Source organism: Geospiza fortis, unplaced genomic scaffold (genome assembly GCF_000277835.1).
Source record: "Geospiza fortis unplaced genomic scaffold, GeoFor_1.0 scaffold1212, whole genome shotgun sequence".
In the NCBI taxonomy this organism is placed as follows: domain Eukaryota; kingdom Metazoa; phylum Chordata; class Aves; order Passeriformes; family Thraupidae; genus Geospiza; species Geospiza fortis.
Window position 1 is genome coordinate 398,082 of NW_005054626.1, and position 23,388 is coordinate 421,469.

The 23,388-nt window shown below is 43.8% G+C and overlaps 1 protein-coding gene across 1 annotated transcript in view; it reads right to left on the reverse strand.

Annotated features, from left to right (window-relative positions):
* SYN2 (synapsin II) overlaps nucleotides 1–13,873 on the reverse strand; it is a gene marked incomplete at its 5' end in the record, with an annotated part of 41,826 nt that extends 27,953 nt beyond the window's left edge. Inside the window, 4 exons of the mRNA XM_005430422.1 lie at nucleotides 2,247–2,349; nucleotides 6,075–6,149; nucleotides 11,319–11,461; nucleotides 13,811–13,873. Of these exons, the coding sequence (XP_005430479.1) occupies nucleotides 2,247–2,349; nucleotides 6,075–6,149; nucleotides 11,319–11,461; nucleotides 13,811–13,873 (384 nt within the window). The remainder of the gene's footprint in view (nucleotides 1–2,246; nucleotides 2,350–6,074; nucleotides 6,150–11,318; nucleotides 11,462–13,810) is intronic.
* Nucleotides 13,874–23,388: the final 9,515 nt, after the last annotated feature.

Here is a 23,388-nt window from a genome sequence, read left to right on the forward strand (position 1 = left end):
ATTCTCTGCTCCTTCTAGTACTGAAACCTCAGAAGTGTTAATTTTAAAAGGGGAAAAGCCTGTATATTTAAGAAGTTAAAAGTTTAATGGACCTTGATTTGATGTCTCATCAGGAAGAAGAGGGGAGGCTGTTAAATTGCTGCATGTTGCAGTGACGTGTTAATAAAAATCCTGTTTCTACAGCTTGTCTGATGCTTGGCAGCTGAGAATTCCCACTGAGGGGGGAAGAACAGACACCAAATGAAGAGATGAGGCTGTTACACAGAATCATAACTTGGCTCTCATTCTGATCAACCCAACAGCCCCTCTGCTTAGCTGAGCCATCCTTTAATTAGCTCATTCCTCCCCAGGAGGAGCTGGGAGCCAGGTCCTTGGAGTAGGACAGGAAGAACCACTGTGTTCCTCTGGAGGAGGCAGTTTTGTCTAGGGAACCACACCAGGTTTAGAAAAGGTAAAAATCTCTTACATCCCCCACCTACAAATCTGCAAAGAGCCCAGGCCTTCACAGAACAACACAGGGGGTTTTGGCCTTGAATAAGAATTAATAATTTTGTCAAAAATTAATAATTTGGTCCTCTTCAGCAAAACTGTAGTGACAGTTTTATAGAGAGCAGAAAACTGGTCTGGATAGCTGAAGAAAACTTGGGTAGAATTCTCCCCTAATTCCCATTCCCTCCCAGGGTGGGTGACACTGGCTCAATGTGCCAAGTGAAAATCAGCAAGAACAAATCTGCCAACGTTATTTCACTCATTAGGGAATCTGTGTGCTCCTTGTCAGGTGAGCTCTGCAGGATTAAGGTGTCAGTGGTACCCAAATCATCATTTTTTCCTAGTTTTTTCCCTGTTTTTTTCCTTGTTCTTTCCTTGTTTGGTTTTTTTCCCCTATTTTTTCCTGAATTTTCCCTCAATTTTTCCTAATTTTATCCTAAATTTTTCCTCATTTTTTCCTTGTTGTTTCCTCATTTTTTCCTTGTTTTTTCCTCATTTTTTCCTCATTTTTTCCTGGAGCTGCAGCCCAGGATTTCTGGACTGCCTGTCCTGCTCAGCTCTCTCGAGTGCACCATGCACGTGCCAGCCTTAATAACTTTTATTTTCCCATGCTGAAAGGACACAAAAGGAGAAAATTCTCCCTATCTTGGTGCAGACAGCTTTCCACTCCTCATTGTAAAAATCGCAGTGTAAGAACTGTTGATATCCTAATTTTTTCAGATGTTCTGGTGGATGTGAACTTTGCAAACAGCCCCACATTTCAATGTCTTTTACAGATTCTAAATGTCCTTGCTGATGAGCATTCCCATCTCCAGGACAATTCCTCTGATTCCAGACAACAGCAGGCATTATCACACTTCCATCCACTCTTTTTTCTTTTTCTTTTTTTTTTAATTGCAAGGTCTATTCTGCACCCTGATTAAAATGCTCTGCAGCTCTGAGAATTCTGGGCTTTAGAAATTATGTTTGACTGTGGCATGGAAAATCAAGGGATTTGTTGAGTAGCAGTCTCAGTCCATTACAAAATTTGCAGTGGTTATCTCATTTTTTAAAAGCTTTCCCATTTTGCTTTATCAACTTTTTTTGGAGTGAGGACATTCTGGAGATCCTTGCCCACCTCCTCAATAAAATTCTAGGAACGTGGAAGGTGCTGAAGAAATGGTGATAGGAAAGTGATGATAACTTGTTTTATGGCTACACAAAATGATATTTCTCCATAAAAAAAACCTCAAAGGAAATGAAAAACTTCAACTTTTCAAAATTACCTACAGCAGAAACTTCTGATTCGTGAGGATTTAGATCTTCAGGGCAATATTTAGGCTACAAAAAAAAAAAGTAAAGTTGTTTCCACTTCATCCTTAATCTCCCTTTCCAGGGCAAGGTATAATTTTGTTGGGGTTCCCTTGGGATGGTGCTATCTATAAACCTTCCTGGAAAAGCTGCTGAGGCTGCTCAGGAAAGAAATCATCAGGCTTGGCAAAATGTGCTATCATCCACATTTGGCTTTGTTTTGCACTTTGTGTACATTTCCTCCAACACCAGAAGACATTCCCATCCATAGGGTTACATTTTCCAGCAAGTTTTGCCACTAATTTGGACCTGTGGCTTTGTATCATGATTGAAACAGTGCTCAAAAATACACAGCCTTGCCTGAAACACAAATAAGCCAATGCCCAGCTATCAGAAAGGTTCTTTCCTTGCCTGTTTGTAATATGTAAAGGCAGATATTGAAAAAAAAACCAAGTAGGATTTCTTACCTCAAAAATATAATCTTTTCCATCCTTCCCATGTACAGCTTTAACAGCACAGATGTCCAAGCCACCAAATATTTCAGAACAGGTGTCAACCCAAAGCTTGTACCTGTTTCACAAAAATAATTTGTTCTGTGAGTGTCTCATCAGGCTCTTGATTTCCTAGACGCTCACCTAATAATGTAGTCAATATCACATTCACCCTAAATTCAGAATTTTCACTACATTGGATGGGCCTGGCTCCTGTATCAGGAAAGTGAGAGGCTCCATCCTAGATTGTGGCCCAGCTGTTTTCTAAAGCAGCCAGGCTGGTTTTATTCCTACAGCACTGAGTAAAAGGAGAAACCCAGGCAGGAAAACCCTTCAGGTGAGGCAGAAGGACCAAAAATATGACATTATGGGGGCAGTGGAGCATGCAGACAAGGGTCATGTTCTTCATGTAGGGTTATAGACAACTACAGCACAACCCAAATGGAATTTAAAGAATTCCAAGGAATTCTACAACTCCTAAAAAGGCAATTTCATACAGAGTTGGGCACAAAAATTCTTCAGTTTATTTTGTAATGTCATGGTAAGAGACTGAGGGTGGACTCTTTACCCATCCTACCAGCAGCAATATGATTGATTTTCATTTTTCCTCCATGAATAGAGAGATTATCTGACCAACAAGTGGGTGAGGAGGGATTTATTTAGAAGAAGAGTGAGGCAGTTCCTGTGATTCCTGTAGCACAAGCTCTGAGAGCCCAAAGGCAAGGACACCAAAGGCACTGGGAATGTTCAGTGACTCCAGCAGGGCTGGGCAGGGAGGAAATGACCCTGGAATGATGCAGGCTGATGTCACCAACTGAAGGGCATGATTGGCTAAAACCCCCCATTTTTAATGCATTCATTGATCATGAATTTTCCTCTTGGCTCACTGTTGAGTCTAAAGCAGAGCTATTTCCTCTTCCAGCCCCTCTCCTGCTCCAGCTCTGGAGCCCTGATGATGGATTTGCCACCTCATAGTATTTTCCACAGGAAAAAAAAAACCCTGCTGTAATAAACAAAGCATTTGATTTCATTGTGGGATCGAAGGAAATTCCTTGCTGGGCTGAGAGTCTGATTCAAGTATAAATATCTTCAGTACCAGCATCCTTTCCAAGTCAACTTATTAAGTCACATTCTTTATATTTTCTTATATCAAATCTGTTCCAATGGAAAAGTTTTTCTTTTAAGCAGAATACAAAGAAATTGATTTGAAAAGATCCTGATGGTAATATCTTAGCAATGAAAATAATTTCTTTTTCCTGTGAGAAACATGGTTTTTGTTCAATATAAGAGGGTTTTTTGGATGCCTGACAATTTCAACATCTGTAGATGCACTGGCTGACTGGACTTTTTGCATGCACTTGCTTATAAATAAATTTTTTTTTTGGCTGTAAAATATTGTGTATCTTAGAAAGTCATGGGGACAACAAAACTTGTCTTGAACAGTAAATATCTGGACTTGAAGTGGAAACAAAACCAAGGACATTTTCTCTAAAACACTGCAACATCAATCAGATTTATGAAAGTATATTTAATAGCCCATCTTCTGCCAACAAACACAGAGCTGGAAAAATCCATTTGGAAAGAGAGGTTTTGGATGGAGCAGCCTGGGCTGTTTGAAACCCAAGGCTTGCACAGTAGGTTTGACAAAAGGTCACGGGCCCTCTTTTCCCAGAGCCAGTGGGAACAGCAGCAATAAAGGAGAAAATAAAGGATGAAGGATTGCTCCCAGGGGCAACACCAGGTGTGCCAGGGGAGGTGGGCACAGCTGGCACAGCTCTCTGGGCAGCAGGAGCTCTGGAACAGGGGGAAATGAGGAATTGTGACCCCTCTCCCTGTCCCTTCCTGCCACTCTCTTCTTTCTTTGAATTTCTCCTCTGAGGTTTGTGTCCAGCCAGCAATGCCCACCAGGCAGCGCTTCCAAGGCACTCCCTCCCCATCCATGGGTGTATTAAAACCAAAATTAAAGATAAAGGATTGCTCCCAGGGGCAATACCAGGTGTGCCAGGGGAGGTGGGCACAGCTGGCACAGCTCTCTGGGCAGCAGGAGCTTTGGAACAGGGGGAAATGAGGAATTGTGACCCTGAAATGTGCTGCTCCTCTGCCTCTCCCTGTCCCTTCCTGCCACTCTCTTCTTCTTTCTTCTCTGAATTTCTCCCCTGAGGTTTGTGTCCAGCCAGCAATGCCCACCAGGCAGTGCTTCCAAGGCACTTCCTGCCCATCCATGGGTGTATTAAAACCAAAATGCAGCAGATCTGATGGGGTTTGCTGTGCTGTGAGCCTGCTGCAGCCCTGCAGAAAAGTCTCTTTTCCCCCTGTGTGTCCTGCTCTGCTGTGAGCACTCCCAGAGGAGCAGGGCTGTGCCTCACCCACCTTTCTGTCAGGTTACACATCCACCTTTCCCATGCTTTTGGCCCCACCAGCACAAAGGAAGTTTGGTTTTGCTGGCTGGTGTGTTAATGGGAAAATCCCCATTCTGCTCTAATTGACTTCACTGAAAAACAGGAGCAGGAACAGGTCTCGGGGAGCATTTCCAGCATTCCCAGCAGGAGCAGGGCCAGGGGAGCATTTCCCATCCCTGGCCCTGCTTTCCTGGGGGCACAAGTGGAGTTTGTGTGTTCCAGCAGCCCACGGGCTGTAATTACCCAGCCCAGAGCTCAGTGTGCCTCCCCTCCCAGGAACACATAACCTCACTTTCTGCAGGGAGGTGGGAGGGAATGAGAAAGAGAAAATAATGTGGCTGCAGGCCATGCCCAGAGGGGAGATCAGTGAGGACACAGTCTAGACAGGGCTTGGACAGCAGGGAGCTGGAATTCCCGTCTTTCTTTCTTGTTTTCACCTTTCCAGGGCAGGCAATGCTTCTGTTCCTGTGTCTCCCTCAGCTCCTAAGAGGCACCAAGTTGTAGGTTCCAGGCTTTACAAAAAAGCCCCAAACAAACAAACCAGGACTACTGTTGAACTTGAAAACACCTCTTAAATTCCACTTTCACTGCACAGAGTTTATTTCAGCTTCCACTGGTGGCAGCCTTTGGAGAAGCTGAACAGCAGAAAATGCATAGCCATTCAAAAGCCTCTGAGATTTTGTTTTGCAGGGAAAAGAGGTTTATGGGCTGTGGAGTAAATGAGGGGGGCTGAGAAAAGAGTTCTGAGCTTCAAAGTGCTGCTGCATGAATGTTTTCAACTGGACTGCAGGAATTATCCAGTATAAGAATGGGGAAGAAAAGGAAAAGCACAGTAAACCAAAGCACAGAGCTGGAATGATGGCACAGGGGAAATAAAGCTTCAGTGTATCCCAGCAACAGGGGAAAAAGCCTCACAGTGCACTTCAGTGGAAATTTATAAAATGAAAAGTAAGGAGTTTGGGATTGAAAGTAGAAAAGAGAAATGGGATTTATTTAAATAGGCAAAGTCCAGACTGGAGTGCTTGGTTGTGTAGGAGGATGGTAGGATGCAGAAGGAGGAAAGTTTAAAAGAGGTGTGAGACTGGTGGGTAAGAGAGGGCAAATGAAGCAGGAGCAATGACTGACAGGACAATCTGGAATTCCAGACATTTTCTAGGAGCAGATGTGGATGTAGGAACCCAGGAGCTCATGTAACCCCCAGGTGTGAGTGTGGGTGGGTAACCCTGAAGCCACGTGGAACTCCTGCCTCTGCTCTTTCCCCTGACCGAGAGATCCCTTTTCCCCAAATGAACACAGTGCATGCACTTACTGTGACTTATGTACCAACAATGGGATTCTTTAAAAACCCACTTCCAATAAAACTCTGTTAATTTTTTAATTACCTTTGACACGAGACTCCACTTACTTATCTGACATAGCAATTTGTTCCAGCATGGCAGAGCCCGTGTTTGTCTTCCAGTTCCCGGATATGGAAGTTCTCCTGAAAGGGGGAAAACATTACAAAGGCAGCCAGTGGTTTCACATTCCCATCATCAAATGCCTCTGCTTTTCCCATGAGTGCAGCAGCAGTATTGACACCTTTTCCCCAGCTGGCAGCTTGTAACAGAGCAGCTGAACCATGAGGGGTTGTAAGAGCATTGTCAGGAAAACACTTTGTACTGGAGGTACAAAGAATGGCTGGGAAATTTCTGCTCCACATTTATTTGTTTAAGTTGTTTTCTAAAAATCCAGCTTGCTTTGATGAAGGGGCAGTGTTAGAAATGAGCTGGTGCCAGCTACAAAGGCACTGAATTATCTGTAACACACTGGCACTGCAAAGGTAAATGTCAAGAAGCTTCAGCTTCTCCTTTCAAACCCACCCCACTGTGTCCCAACACTCAAAAAGCAACACATTTTTGTTTCTAACACCTCTGAAGTGATTTCAGGTGTGTTCTGGAGCTGGATTTTGGTTCCTCCTCCAGTGTTCACTCTTTGCTATTTCATGATATAACCTAAACACGCTGTGTCGGCTCACCTTCTTCTGTTTAACCTCTAAGAAAGAAAAAAATCCATGTGAAGGATTTTCTTCCAGGGCTGGGAAGATTACTGCTTTGTGAAAGCTAAATGCTGTACTGGGAACAGGCTATGCATACAAGTTATGAAGTGTTTCCAGTTAGTAAAATCAAGGGAACATCTGCAAAGCATTAAAAGTGTATCAGGCAGCAGCCAGAGCTCTCTCTCCATTTCCCATTAAGTTAATTACGAGGGTCAGTAGCAATTGTGGGGGAATGTTGACTTTTCTCTGGGACCCTCATAAAATTTAAAGCATAAAGTTCTTCTGTGATGCCATGTCCTGTGTTGTGGAGAGAAAGAGAGATGGGAAGGGAAGGGAAGGGAAGGGAAGGGAAGGGAAGGGAAGGGAAGGGAAGGGAAGGGAAGAGAAGAGAAGAGAAGAGAAGAGAAGAGAAGAGAAGAGAAGAGAAGAGAAGAGAAGAGAAGAGAAGAGAAGAGAAGAGAAGAGAAGAGAAGAGAAGAGAAGGTTGTGAGAAGGTGCTTGTTGAGTGCTGTTGTAAGGAAACCTTACCCAGCAGAGAGGTTGTGTTGTGATTTCTGCTCAGTTTTTTTAGGTGATGTTTATACACATGTGCCTGCTTAAAAATGAATATTTTTAGGCTCATTACTACTCCACACAGACATTTGGCACCAGAGAGAAAATCTCACAAATCACAGTTCTATCCTCTTGCAGCCTTCTCATGGGAATTCATCAGAGTGCACCCTTTTAGGTGTCTTTTAGGAAGGAAGATGTGACAAATCAGAGGAAATGGTTATCCTGAAGGCTTTTAGCCAGTATTTAGCTCAAGATGCTCAGCTGCAGTGATGGAATCCCAGCGCTAGAGAGAATCCCCACTGACTAGAGGGGAAAAGGTGGCCAGATTTAAGCCCGATTTTCCCTCCACACTGGGAAAAGCTCCTGCAGAAGTCTCCAAGTGGATGCTTGGCTGGCTGTGAGGATGTGGCAGGGGTCAGAGCAGGCCTGGGGAATGCTGTGGACACAGAATTCACTGGTGGGATCTCAGGAGATTGTGAGTTTGACACAGATGAACTCCAGAAGGAGAGATCGTGGTGAACTGATCCAAAACTACCCACCCAGACACCCTAAGCCCTAGAGATGATTTCTGTAATTATATCTATGGAGCATGTAGGTTTCCCACCCTTCTTCACGTCTGATAATTGCCAGGGGCCTTTCACATCATTATTTCCTCCTCTTTAACCAAACACTGAACAATAAATAAAACAACTCCTACACCTTTAAGTGCTTTACACTTAGGCTTAACATGTTTATACTCGATTTGGTCTTTGCAAGAAGGAAGAACTGTTTTAGAATTGCTAAACAATTCATAGTAACTTGAGCTTCCCCCTTTCCAACACCTTCCTGCTTTTTAGTAGCATTTGCAGTATCCAATCCAAATTGCTGGGACAGGGACTTGTCATCAGAAAAATATGTAGAAATGTCTGCCTACTATTCTTGGGTAGGCAGCCTGCTCTGTGGTTTGATCCTCCAGCACTATTCCTCTGCTGGATGTGCTTTACTTTTGGTTTATTGACCTTTTGATCAAAGAACTCTAAGCCTTGGACTCGCAGTCCTGCTTTTGGAGGGGAGATTTAGATACAGAGCTTTTGTACTTCTGTTTTTCTACATGGTGTGTGACCCTTTTAAACTGGATTTCCTTGAAGTCAGCTGAATGCTGCCCGGGTGCCCAGGGCAGTTCAGTGTGTGTCACACAGCCTCCAGAGGGGCTGTGGTATTTACAGGGATCCAATCCTGCTTTTTTGGCCATAATCTCTACTGACAGACGATAAGCACCAGTGTTTGGTGACTCATGGATCCACTTAAACCACAATTTCCCACAGAATTATAAACCCGAGGCTCTTAATAACTCTCTTTAAACTACAAAAACAAATGTTCAGCTGGTATTTTTTTGTGGTGGCTCTCTAAGTGCTCTGTTCCTGTGTCACAGAGCAAAATGAGAACCAGCTGTAAAGCAATATTCTACTGACATCATGTATATGTATGTGCACATGAAGAATTCTTTTTCAGACATTTGGTAAATCTTCTTTCCACGCTGCTTTGTAATAATGAGCCGTATTTCATTTTGGTGTGTGATTTAAGTGCATGAAAGAATCTGGACAAAAAAATGATCACTAGGCTTTTAGCATTTGGATGAACCCAGAGTTGCTGAGTAGAAACTTAAAAATAAATAAAAAGGTAGGAGGAACAGGCTGTCATTTTAACTTATTTTTGCTGTCCCTTAGGCCAACTGCTCCTTCTGCAGAGAAGAAACATTTATGTTTCAGAATGATAAATTTACCGTGGTTGACTCTTCCAAAATTATTCCTGATGCTGAACAGCATTTAAATTTCAAGTCAAAGGGGGAAAAAAAAAAGTGAGGCTCTCTTCTACAAAATGCTGTGGTCCAATTTCTATCACAGAGGATGAGCCCAGTGCTGCAGCTGGTACCTGGCCATGCATTGGAGCCATCAAGCGCTGGGCCTTATCCCTTTCCCACTCACACTAAAGTGGGAAAAATCAGCTCTTTTAATTTGGGAAGGGGAAAGATGGGCAGCACAACACAAGGAATCTGCCTGTCAAAGCACTGACAGGAGAGAAAAGAGAGAAAAAGAGAGGAAAGCCCCATGCAGGCCTGCAGAGTGGCCTGGGAAGGTGTGTGGGGAGAAGAGGGCTGGGAATGGGAGCAGGGCCAGAGCCAGGCTGGGAATGGCTCTGAGGGGGATCCAAGGGCTGAGGGACATCCTGGGGACATCCTGGGAATGAGAACAGCTCTGGCATGAGGGGACAGGACTGAGGGACAGGGAGGTTGGAGCAGGCTGGGAACACAGCAGGACTGGAGCATGGCATGGCCCAGACAGGGGGACAGAGGGGACACTGGTGGGGCTGCCAGAAAAGCAGGATGGGATCCTCAGAGAGGGGAAAGTCAGCTCTGGAGCAGCAGTGTGAGACAAACCCACAGAACTGGAATGAACCCTCCTGGGAAAGCTGGGGGATAAAAGCTGTAACATCTGCTTAAGGGTCTGGAGCCTGCAGGGAGAGGTGGGGAAGGCCCAACACACCTGAGTTCCACAGGGGGCTGAAATCACAGTCCTGTACCACCAAAAGCACGGAATATTCCAGAAACCTCTGCATCCTCATGAGCTGTTTGGGTGTCCTGCCTTGGTCACTGTACAACTCACATTCCCAACATGCTGATTTTGCAATGCTCAGTGAATTCTGGGTTCAGAAGCACTGGGTGTCCACACTGAGGGTGGGTCTGACCATGGGAACTGGGCTTCCATCAGATCTGTGCTCTCCTGAGCCCCTCACATGGGAGGCAATGGGGATTTCTGAGCTGTTTTGGGAGTTTTGGGTTTTGGGAAGGCCAGACCTTGGCTGTTCTTTGCCAAGTGCCCCCGCAGTGCCAGGGCAGGGCAGAGCAGCAGATCCTGTGCCAGCAACGTCTGGGTGAGAGCTCCAGAGTGTGTGGCCCTCCAATATCAACCTAAGCAGAGAAATTCTTCCCCTTCTCCCACCCTGGACCAAAGTTTCTATTTCCTCATGGCTGTTCTAAATTATTCGGTTCTTAATATCAACCCTGTCTTTTAATTTATAAAGCATTTTATGGATTTGCTTTAACCCCGCTCCAGCTTCAACTTCTCTCAGTGTTTATGGTTTGCTTGCAATTCTTTACTGATAAAGAACCTGACTGTACCTTACAAATGATTTACAAGGATTTGCTGATCCCTCCAATGTTCAGGAGTTCCTTGAGAAATATCCCTGTGTCTGCATGTGGGTGTGGACATGTAACTGTGTATTTTTATCCATGCTCTGGTACATTTTCCCTGCCGCAGGATGGTAAGTGTGAGAGAACAAAGGCATGAGATGACCTAACTTGTCACAAAATGAGAAACAAAATGAGTGTTTGTCAGATTACCCTGCCTGATAATTGAAAGAGAGTAAAAATCTGCACAAACACAGGTACCAGAGCTCAAATGCTCTATCACAGCTGGTTTGCTGCTCCAGCTGAATGTCATCTGTGAAGCTGAAACATCCCCTGAGCCTCTCCTTTAACCATGGCCTTTAAACAAACACCTGGGCTCCAACATGAGAAGAGGTTTTCATGGTGAAGGGCACTGCAAGATTGGATTGTTTCTGTGATGGGTTATGTTGAAAGGAGAGGACTTTGTTCCATTAAAGTGTGACAGTTCAGGTTTGTTTGTGTGAATGAACGCCATCCAACTTATCCTCAGAGGGGAGAAGAAAAATGTGGAGAAAATTTGTCCTTAAATTGATGAAAAGGTACACAGAAATCTGAATTAACAAGTCCTCTGTGCAACCAAACCCTCTTCCAACTGCTCCTTTCTTTAAATGAAAATAATGACCACAAGTTAGCAGCAAAACCCCTCTGGCAGGCTCACCTGGTGTCTCATCCTCCTCCTCCCAGCCACAACCAACTGATAAAAACAATTTGGATAAATCCAGAAAGTTCTAAATACTCTTTCCAGAGAGTGTGACACGGGAGGCATCATCTCAGAGACTCCTCCAACACCCTTGAATCTCACTGGTGCTTATCAACTTTGAAACAAAAGCAGGAAAGAACATAAGGATTTGGCTCACATGTATGCCTTGTAGTTACTGCCTATTTTTTGGATCCTGATGTCATATTTGGAGTCTATGAAGGGCTCAGTGGTGGCGTAGGTCTGAGTGAGTGCTACCACGCTGGCTATGTCCTGAAAATCGTAGTGGTTGTCTACCTTGATCTGGAGCCATCAAGCCACAAGAACACAGCACAGACAAAAGAAGAAAAGAGTAATTAGGAATAAAATGTGGAATTCAGTTGCAAACGGCATTCGTGAGAAGCGTGGTTTTGACAACATTAAAAAAAATCTGATACTTAATCTGATTTCTAGGTTCTGTAACAATCCTGCTGTAAAACATCCATTTTTCTAGGCAAAATATTACCTGCTCATTTGGAGAAAGCAATTTGCAGGCACTGGAGTTTTATTTTGGGTTGGTTTTTTGTTTTGGTTTTTGTTTGTTTTGTTTGTTTGTTTGTTTTTGTTGTTGTTTTTTTGGGGTTTTTTGTTTGTTTGTTGGGGTTTTTTTGATGTTAGTCAATTATAGATCTTTAGGTCTCAAAATTATTTTTTTAGGTGTGACATGCAATTCCAATGGATGCAGATTCTTGCTGGTTCTGTAAATTGCGCTGGCAACTGAACACATGCGAAGCCCACCAGGAATTTTGACATCATCCCATCAGCTTTTCCCATGAGGGAGGAGCTGAAGGGTCCTGATATCCTGGGGAGGGCAGGAGCACAGGGAGCAGATTTTATTCTCATTTTTCCATGATTCTCATTTTCCCCTCTGCTCTGAAGGAGTTGGGCTTTCCAGGGGTGGGATTTCCAGGGCTTTCCAGGGGTGGGATTTCCCAGGTGTGGAACGCTCTGCTGAGGTGTGAGTGACACTAAACCATCAGCTTTACACCTTGAAGGAACAGGGGCACGAACAGGTGGGGAATGCTGATCTAGGGGAGAGGAGAAGCAGATTTTGGAGGGCAGAGGGAGGACAGAGACATCACCTCTGGACAGGGAGGACAATCCTTGTGGAGATTAGAGCTGGGCAAGCAGGAGTGAAAGGGGCAGAACAGGGAAGTGGGGCTCTGATCCAAAGGGCATTTCAGAGTGGTGAGGAGCAGGCAGGCTCAGGATTGCCCATGGTGTCCAACATGAGGAGTTTGCAGCTCTTTGCAAGCCCAGCACCCCCTGGTTGCTTCTCCTTCTCCTGGGACTGGAGAACCTGAGGGCCACGGCTGGAAGGTGGGACAACAAATGGAATTTGGTGGAGATAAAAGCCTGAGGTCTAAGTATTTGCCCTCAGCTCTCTGATGGAGAAAGACACAGAGTAATTTGCCATCTGAGAGCCAAAAACCAGACATGAGGCCTGGTTTCAGCTTGATTTTCTGAAGACTGACTGGCCTGTGTGGGTTTAAGTGGGACCTCTGGAAATGGGACTGCCAGCAGTACCCTCAGGGAGGGTTGGGCTTCCAGGGGAACCTTCCTCCGCTCTCAGATTGCATTCAGTCTTGGAGGGTTTGAAATATTTCATAGCTGAAAGGAAAAATTATTTCTAGACATTTGATATGAAGAACATTTCTGTGCATTATTTCCCCTTTTCTCTAAATGAGAGGTGAATATCCAAAGTACAGCATAAACATTCTAACACTTCACATATGCAACCCACAGAAAGTGCAGTTTAATTAGTGGTTCACTCTGCCCTCAATTAAATTGGCTGCGGGACTTCCAATCATTTACTAAATATGAAACAAAGCAAAACAGTCATAGGCAAAAAATAACATACAGTACAAGTTGTAATTAAATCATTTTTCTATCTGAAAATAGTGGCAAATATTATGTTCATGGAGCTTTGGAGATTCAGGGTGATAAAGGTAACTATTCTCTGATTAACTGATTTAAAATCTAACCACTTCTAGCCCTGAAGTGTTTTCAGAGAGTGAAGTTACCCTGCAAGGACTAGGAGTTGGCACTGATAGCAGTGAAACTGGGATTTAAATGCTCTCCCACTGGCCCTGCACTGTGAGATAAGTGACACCAAAACATCTGTACTCACCACTGAAATGCAATTACTTTGGAGAAAGAAAGCAGCAGTTATACAGAGGTATGAAACAATCACAGACAGCACATCAAGATAGGAAATCAACGTTCAGTACCAAGCTGAAACCAACAAAGAACCAAGGCAAAACCTTCCCACACTCCCAGCTCCAAAAAGTCGGATTGTGCAACAGACCTTGACTCTTGAAGAATTTCAGTGCAGACAATACATTAATAAACAAGGTTTTGCTTGCAGAAAGCATCTCAGCACAGTTCAAAGCACATCCCACACAGGGCAACTCTCAAACTGCAAAGGCCAAGTCGTAAAAGTACTTTGGGCATAATTTTCCTAGAAAGAGATGCTTTCTTTGCATGGACAGGCAGAGATTTGCAAAGGGGGATCCAAGACACAGATAAAGGTAAAATCTCAGGGGAGGAAGGAGCATGCACAGGTAAGGGACAAACCCCAGGCTCCCAACATGCAACAAATAGCATCTGCACCTTTCCCATGCCTGAGTGAGCATGTCCAATCTTCACAACAACAGGAAAGGTTGGCATTGTGAGCTGGGGGAACAAAACAGGAGCATTAGAGAAGAGAGAGACCATGAGATGAAACAGCATCATCCAGGGCAATTATTCAGACATGATCATAATGTGGCCAAAGCTGTTCTGGCCATGTGGAGCCTCAAACTGTTCATCCTCTGTGTGCTGGTGACTTGCTGGCTGTATTTTCTGAGCACAGTGCTATTCCTAATACAGCCAATTGGTGTTCTTAACTTTCTTTAATCTTAACATTTTTTGTCTGTCTTTTAACTTCACTTTTTAAACTGAATTTCTGCTGTTTCCTATTTTAAGTTAAAGGTTGGCATTGTGAGCTGGGGGAAACAAAACAGGAGCATTAGAGAAGAGGGTGATCATGAGATTAAACAGCATCATCTAGGGAGATTATAGAAGCATGGTCATAATGGAACCAAAGCTGTTCTGAGCCTCAAACTTCTCATCCTCTGTGTTCTGGTGACTTGCTGGGTGTATTTTCTGAGCACAGTGTTATTCCCAACACAGCCAATTGGTGTTCTTAACTTTCCTTAATCTTAACATTTTTTGTCTGTCTTTTAACTTCACTTTTTAAACTGAATTTCTGCTGTTTCCTATTTTAAGCTTAGCTTCTGTGTTTTCTGGCCCACAAACTCACACTCTCCAAGGCTGTAATCAGCAATGTTGCCATATTAACCACCTTTTCCCCTTCATTTCCACTATTTAGCAGGGCTGTAAATACATTTTCTGGCCACTTATGAAAGCAGTGATGTCTAATTCACAAAAACTTGCTTTAAAGGCAGCTCCTAGCTTGTGTTCCAGAATATCTGAGTTTTCTAGGGAAGGCTCCAGCTTCTGCCCAGAATGCAGGGAAAAACTTGGAATAATCCAACCACTGAGTAGGAAATCAAATATACAGAAGCATATGAAAACACTTTATCCACTGAAATGGGAATGTTTCTGTCTCGCAAGAAGTGCTGTGGATGACCACTTTTACTTCCATCATTCACTTAGAAAAGTTTGAGATCTCCCAGTCATGGCCATGGTTGGCACTGCTTTTTTCACTTAAAATTTGCACCTATTGAACCTGTATCACTCAAGCACAAACCTCATTTCACAGAAGAGGTTTATAACTAGAAATAAAAAGCTGAACACCTTCAACATGTAACTAAACTGGGCAGCAGCAGGACAGTGTTACAGGCTCCAAACCCTCCCTTTAGTGCCTCATTCCAGCACAGTAAATACAGTCAGAGGCAAAGCTGATGGTCTGGAACATAAACTACGAATTGTTGGAGGCTTTATGAGACACTGGCTGGTTTCAGAATGACCAGAAGCACTTGCATTACACAGTAAAGGTCACCCCTACAGGAATTTAGGAATGAAGTTCTTGCTAAACTGCAGCAACCAAAGTTCCTGCTTAGTCAACATCCAGTCACTGCTGTATCACTTTCAGATTTTAAACCAGGCCCTTTTTTTTTTTTCAATTCTTGAGGGTAGGAGGGGAACAAATCATTGCCAGAATGGAGATTCATCAGGGCAGCAGCACATTTCTGTGTCTGAGCTGCAAACCACTGCAGTGGGGTTTGTCATGGAAATGCTGCAGACCTCTGAGCACAGCAGTGCAGATGGCACTCCTGTAATTAACAGGGCCACGGATCTTCCTGTGATCCCACAGCTGTGGAATCCTCTGGGGCCCACAGCAGCCAACACATCTCACATTAAAAAAAAAAAAAGGAAAAGAAAAAGAAAAAAAAGTGCTTTCTCCCTCAGAAAAGTGCAGTAACATCATTTTCTCTGGACCCTGATCCTGAGATTCCATGTTCTCCACCATATCCCAACACAGACTGAGGGAACAGGCTCTGGATGCTGCAGCTAAAACTTCAGAGAGGAAAAAACCAGGCAGGCAAATTTCAATAATGCCAGCACTTCTCTTGTTTGTAGCTGTCCCTGGGACAGGTTCATGAAGTTCAGCAGTTTTTATTTTGGGGTTTGAGCATCTTTTCCTTTATTCCTGCCCTGATTTTATTTATCCCAGTTTTCCCTCTGCCATGGTGCAGCACCTCTCTGCCACCAACCCATGGCCAGGGGATTGTTCTGCCAGTGAAACCTGAAATGTCCCATGGAAATGAAAGAAAACCTGACCTGAATCCTCCCCTCCCATTCCCAATCTGCTCTTTTTCAGGCACTCCCCAGACTATTCCTGCATTTCATGAACATTATATGTGATACAAGTGTGATAGTGACAGTGAAAATTTAGCAGCTCCATGGATTTCCCTTTAATCTCCATTATAATTACTGATAATTATCATTTGTATTATAATTATTTCTATAAAAGCTGTTTGCTTTGTAAAGTATCACTGAGGGGAAAAGGCCATTTCACAAAAATATTGTGGATTTTTGGAAAGCTTTCTTAAAATCAGGGAAGTAAAAATTCTACAAATCCTAAACATTCTAAAAATTCTACATTCTAAAAATTCAGGCATTTAATTCTGGCAATTAAAAACTGAGGGGAAAACCCCAAAGAGCAACCAGAGAAATTGAGAGACCTGCCGAGTTCATAAATGTGAGAGATGGAAGGGTCTGCACTGCATGAGCCCTTCCACACACATAAAATATACACAAAATACAGCAGAATAAAAAATAGGATTAGCAGGAGTTCTAACTTAAATAGCAAGGCAAAAAACTACCATTATTAATTAGACAGAAACCAGAATACTTGGCCAAGGTAGAATAAAATTTTCAAAATGTATAGTCATATATGAATATGATTGGACTGGTAATAAATATTGGTAGCAACTGGAAAAACTCCTGGCTGCTTGTGGAACACATATGCAAACAGCTGAGGAACACACTGACATTGGCCAATCCAATGCCATTAATCAAAATAACAACCGTGAAAATTCAAATTTTATCCAGGGAGGATAAATGTCACTTCTAGGTGAGCATGAAACTCTAAAAAGTCAGTTCATTTCACTATTCCCTTTTTGATGTCACAACAGCAAGAAAAAATTATTATTAATTATGGTTTCTTAGCCTTTCATCTGCTAAGATGAAACTTTTAATATTTAAGAATTTTCTGTACCATGAGCTTAAAAGACAAATACTTTATTGTATCAATCTTCAGGATCTGACCACTTAAAGATTTCATAACGGTTCGTAGCTTGTTTTTACTGTAGAAAGGAATATTCTAGTTTGATAAAATTCCACAAAACCTCCAGTATCACCCTGGCTAATCTGTGGTGCAGGTGATTCAGTGACCCGGTAGGTGGCTACAGAATTAACCAGCACAGTTCCCATCTGGATTGGTGTTTGCATTTTTCCACATGGAGGGGAGATCCCTACCCTCCCCTACTGCAGAAATTTCCTGGAGTTCCTAAGTCTGGTTAATGGAGTGTTACCCTGTGATTAAAAGTCTATTAATTTAAAATAAAACCCTCACATTTCAGCTTCATATACTATGGTGCTCAATGGTTTATAAGTTCTACTGCAATTTAAATATTTTTGAACAATTTCAATGCAAGCTGGTTTTTTTTCCCCCCAAGAGATATAATTTGAATTCTTCTAACCTTTACTTTGAATTCTTTTAACTGAGACGTAGTGTGAAATATAATCAAAGACTTCTATAAAAATAGAACCAGGCAAAGATTATCTGCAAAAAAAAAAAGGGTCAAAAAAAACCCCCTCTGCTGGCAACAATACAGACAACAGAGTTTTCTGAAGGTGGTATTCACCCTGCTTTCATGTCCTCGGGGTTGAGCTGACTAGAAAAGCCACAACAGGAATAAAAAAAAAAAGAGGGGGCGGAGAAGCAGTGACAAAAAAACCCCAGATGTTGCATAAACATGACTTACCTCAAGTTCAGTGTTTAAATATTTATCTTTCCAATAATCCCCAAGCAAAGTTCATTTAACCGCTCTAGTTCCATGTAATTTATTTGTGGAATATGCATCAGCCTAAATCTAATTTTGCTCTGCTTACTTTGGAGAAAGGAAATTAAAAGTGAAATAACGAAGGTGGCCTTTTATTCATTTTCTTTTTGTTTTTTTTTTTTCTTTCCCAGAAACAGGCAGGAAGAGCCCTAAATCAATAAACAAGCAGCAGATGTACTTTCTCTGGTCTGTTTGGTTTGCAGAAAACACCATTTCCAGATCAAGTGGGGGCTCAGCCAGGCAGCAGCTCCGTCAGCAGCAGGGCCAGCCCAGCCCTGGCCTCTCAGCACAAAACCCCACCAGCTGCTGGCCTCAACAAACACAGGCACAAGTTTGGGGATGTGGAGCCACACTTTCCCCTCGGCAGCTAAAAGTGGGTGTAAAACTCTCTATGCAAGGAGTGAGGTTTAATACCCCCGAGCCAAGGGGCAGGCTGAGGTGATTTGTGTTATCTTTTCAGCTAGGGCAGAGAGGAAATAAAAGTGCAAGGGGATAAAAAGAGTAGAGCTTAAATTTATTACTGGGAGAGGAAATTGTGTCTGATCTGTGAGTCCTTGACCCAAAATTGAAGGCTGAAGTGGTTTGTGAGCTGAGTGCAGCCCAGGTCCCAGGGCCACCTGAGTTCCCAGGGACACCGGCGGGGATTGGCGCAGAACTGGAAGTTCTGAGCTCCCTCTGACACTGCCACCACCACCTGGGGAGGCTGGAGCTGCACAGAGCAGCCCCCTGTGCCCCCTGAAATCAGCCAGGGCTGGAGAGGATCCTGGGTTATGGGGTGACTCCCCCAGACCACCAGGAGATCCCCCTAAAACACCTTTGTCCCCACAACTGGCGTGCGCTAAAAAATCCCAGTGATCTAGATGAACACAGAGGGATCTGATGGCAGAAAGTCTGCTGGTTAAAAATCCCTGATTTTTATCTCTGCTAAAAATCCCAGTGACCTAAATGAACACAGAGGGATCTGATGGCAGAAAGTCTGCTGCTTGCAAACCTGCACAGCATGAAAACAGAAATTGTCATTAGGAAGGAAAACACAAAGTGTAACTGCAGTGCATCAATGAGAGCAGCTCCCACAGATCCCTGGAAGAAACTCTGAAGACAAAAACTCTGCAGAAACAAATTCTATTTTGATTTTGGCGTGTCAGTGTTTAATTCATCCTTCCACCAACTGTTTGGAAAACTGCTGCCTCAAAAGCCAAGTGACACTTTGCCACCTTACAAAACAATTACCCAAATCGCTGTGCCTATAAACTGTAGGGATTTTTTGCTGTAGTATTTCAGAGGTGACAGCTCGAAATTCCCTCCTGTTTGAAATAGGCTGTAGCTCATACAGAGGTACTGGAATTTCAAATCCATAAAAGCTCGCCTACTTTGTAAAATACTATTCTGAATTTTCAACATGATTGTACAGGATGTGTCGTGTGACTTCATCAGGTAAAATGAAAGTAGATTTTAGAGGTAACTGCAATGCCAAAGGAGAACCAGGGAGGAAAGAAAAGAGTTAAAGCATTGAGTAGGCAACAGATAAATTCTGGGTTGTTGGAATCTGAAATGCCAAGAACTCTCAGAACCTTAGGCCTGTAAGCCAAATCTTAGAATTAAACCCAAGATTTGATCTGAGACATTGGAAAAGGCTCCCAGAATTGAGCGCTAGAAGCAACAATGTGGATTTATAGTTTAAAGCAGAGACACGTTAAACTAAGTAAAAGACAGTTTAGAGCTTTAGAATTTAAAATATAGAAAAAATAAAAGTAGTTACAAAGGTAAACAAGGAGTTTAGAATGCAGCACTGTAGGTTTGTGTGTCATAACATGATTGGCTAAGAAAGCTTACAGTGTAGCATGAATCCATAAAATGAAATATTTGAAGATTAGGTCAAAAACATTAAGATCCTTGTTAGTAGTGTTTATATATATATATATATATAATATATATATTAATAACTCAAAATTATCATAATTATAACCTATATATATAAATTATATAAAAATATATATAACAATAACTCCTTAAAAAGTCTTGTCACTAAGGGTCTTGTGACCTTCTAAACCATGCTGTAATGACATGAACCAAACTCACCCTTCCTACCTGTCAAAAGATAAGAAAAATAAACCACATCATCAGAACAATTCAGAGGGCCTGTCTCAAATTCCTTCCAAAGTTCCCCACAGGTGAATTAACACAATGGGTGTGGAAAATCCTGCGTGCTACCATTCCCAAATAAGATTCATTTGCCGCAATGAAGAGAAAATCAGATTGATATGGATAAAAAATTGTACTCAGTGCACTGGGAGAGGCTAAAGCACGGAGCAGGCAGCCCAAGCAGGAGGCTCTGAGTGGACTCAAAGTGCCTGACAGCTGAAGGGACAATCAGGTGGCTGTGGCATGTCCATGACAATGAAAAACCCTTCCAAAATCTGTCTGGACAGTCCCCCTGCAGCTGAGCTCAGTGCTCCTGACCCAGCTCCCAGGCTGAGTGCGAGCTCACAGCCACCAGAGCAATGCTGTGAGCAGCACCAGGATGGACAGACTGACAGCTGACTGACCGTGCTGCCTCCCTGGAAACAGGGGCTGGGCTGGGCAGGCAGCAAGGGCAGGAGGAAATCCAGCCCAGCCAGGCACAGGAGATCCTGCAGCCCTGGGTTATCCCAGAATCCTGGGTTTTCCTCAGCTCTGGGTTACCTCAGAATGCTGGGTTATCCCCAGCCCTAGGTTATCCCCAGCCCTGGGTGTTCCTCAGCCCTGGGTTATCCCAGAATCCTGGGTTTTCCTGAAATCCTGGGTTTTCCTGAAATCCTGGGTTTTCCGTAGCCCTGGGTTATCCTGCAGCCCTGGGTCACCCCAGAATCCTGGGTTTTCCTGAAATCCTGGGTTACCCCAGAATCCTGGGTTTTTCCTGAAATCCTGGGTTATCCCCAGCCCTGGGTTATCCTGAAATCCTGAGTTTTTCTCAGTTCTGGTTTCTCCCCAGCCCTGGGTTATCCTGAAATCCCGAGTTTTTCTCAGTTCTGAGTTTTCCTAACCCTGATTTATCCCCAGCCCTGGGTGTTCCTTGGCTCTGGGTTATCCTGAAATCCTGAGTTTTCCCCAGCCCTGGGTTATCCCCAGCCCTGGTTGATCTCCAGCCCTGGTTATCTCCAGCCCTGGGTTATCCCCAGCCCTGGATTATCCTGAAATTCTGAGTTTTCCTCAGGTCTGGGTTATACCCAGCCCCGGGTCATTCCCAGCCCTGGGTTATCCCCAGCCCTGGGTTATCCTGAAATCCTGAGTTCTGGTTTCTCCCCAGCCCTGGGTTATCCCCAGCCCGGGGTGTTCTTGCAGCCCTGGGTTATCCCCAGCCCTGGGTTATCCCGAAATCCCGAGTTTTTCTCAGTTCTGGGTTATTCCCAACCCTGGTTTCTCCTGCTGCCAGGGGCCGAGGGCAGAGGAGGGATGGGCAGTGGGAAGGGCAGGAAGCCCCCGGGGCAGAGCTGCCCCTCCCCACTCAGGGGGATGGCCCTCATTCATTCCTCCATCACCTGTCACCTCCAGAGAGCAAATATCCCAAATTCTGGGGTCCAGGGGAATCACCCAACAGCAGGAACCCAGGAGATTTAGTGCAGGACTCTTGTTAGAAGGCAATCAATGATGGTAATTAATGCCCACACTGCTGTTGGTGGGCACTAATAATTGGAAAAAACAAAAGAAAAACATACATTCTACACGTTCAGTTGAAAGTATTTAATTCTCTTTTATACCCAGAAGATAGTGGACAACTAATTTGTAACTTGTCATAAAATAATTTTTAAATTTTGTTCTGAGCATAATATTCTGCTATTGATTATATAATTAATTTGATTGTGCTAGGTAGAAAAGTCTTTAGGACAACCAGAACATAGTTGGACATGTTGTTCTGGAGAATCCTGGACAAAATGTGCCTTAGGGACCAGTAGAGAAGAGTGTTTGCCCAACATATTTCTTTATAATTTGCATTTTGTGAATTCGATTTGATATTGAATTTGATCAAATTGGTCTATTTAGATCATCTCTAACAGCAGCCCTGGGATGGAAACCAATCAATGGCTCCCAATTAACTCCTTCATCACTTCCCAGTCCGAGGTTTGGGAATTGCAGTCCCAGAGGGGCTGACCCAGGCCCTGGCAGCCCTGCCTGGGGGTTTTCCTGCCTCCTGCAGCTGGAACTCCCCTGCAAGCTTCCAGCCCTTCTCATCCCTCCCCTCCCATGAAAGAAGTCCATTTCTCCTAGGTAAGAACAGAGATGTTAACAGGTCTAAATTATTTTCAGGTGTTAGTCCTGGGCTGGGATCCAATCTTATGATTTGAAGCCAAAACTTTAGACTGGAAAAGTAAAAAAATCCAAGTGTGGCTGTGTGAAATCAGGACATTTTGTACAGGATTCCTGGCTCAGTGTTTGGTGTGGATCTAAAAGCTAAAACCTAGACCCAATTCTAATAATTCTGAATATTTGTGGGTTTTTTTCTAACAGAGAGAGTGTGTCTTGAGGGGGATGGGAATTAAAAAGAAAAATAATCTGAGCACTAATATTTGTGTAACTGTTCAGAAATGAAATAAATCTGCTGCTGTAAAACATGTACACTTCTCTCTAAAGGTAACAAGCTGCTTTGGGCACACCTAAACCTCAGCCTGAACAAAATACATTTTCATGAGCCTGGATTGGAATGGTTCAGGTCATGTTGATGAATTTTCAATTCCTAGGCTTGATTTGGGTTGTGACAAAACGCAGGATTGTTTAAGCAGCCCTGTCCTGCATGCCAATCCAGAGATGTTCTTTATTACTCTCTAATCAAACCTCGGGTTGCTTCCTCATGGAACATTTTTCTTTATAAAAAGAGGGTGCCCACAGGTTACACACACCCAGATTGCCACAGCAACCAAAGCTCTGAAGGTGAAAAGGATTTCTGAACTCTGCATTTATTCCACTGAATTCCACTTCCAACACCAGCCAGGAAATACACGCACAGATCTGCTCTGAGCAGGATTTGCATTAATAAGGAATGCAGGGAAAGGCTGTACCTCCAAAACACACCACAGGGATACTTTTCCTTGCTATTCCAAATGAAACCTGCCATGAAATAATTTCGTTTCAAATGCCTTTTATTGTGGCTTTGATTTGTAATTGGTTATTCCCTGTAACCAGCGATGCTGGAGGCTCACAAGCAGAGCATTGAGAGGTTTCCTGTCCATGAATGAAGTTCTGTCCCGCCTGCGAACGGGGACGGCAGCTCAGCAAAGTGCCCAGAAGCGCAGGGGAAGATCGGGAGCTTAACACAGGACAGCTCTGTTTACTCGCCCAAAATAAGATCGCAGGGCTGCCTTTTAAATCCAAACTGCACGCAAACTCACTCGGAGGAGATGAAACGCTCCGAAAATCCGCTTCAGATCCGCGTAAAAGCCGGTTTTGTGGGAGCTCTTTGGCCATGACCATTTCCACTCCCGAGCTTCTTCGGGACGATGTCACCAATAAATGAGCTTTGAAGCGCGGGAAGGCGGAGCCGGGGCTCGGCGCCGGGGCCATAAATACGAGGGTCCCATGTCCGGGTGATTTGGAGGCAGCGAGCACCGGCAGCGCTCGGAGCGAGCAGCGTTTGGTGTCCCG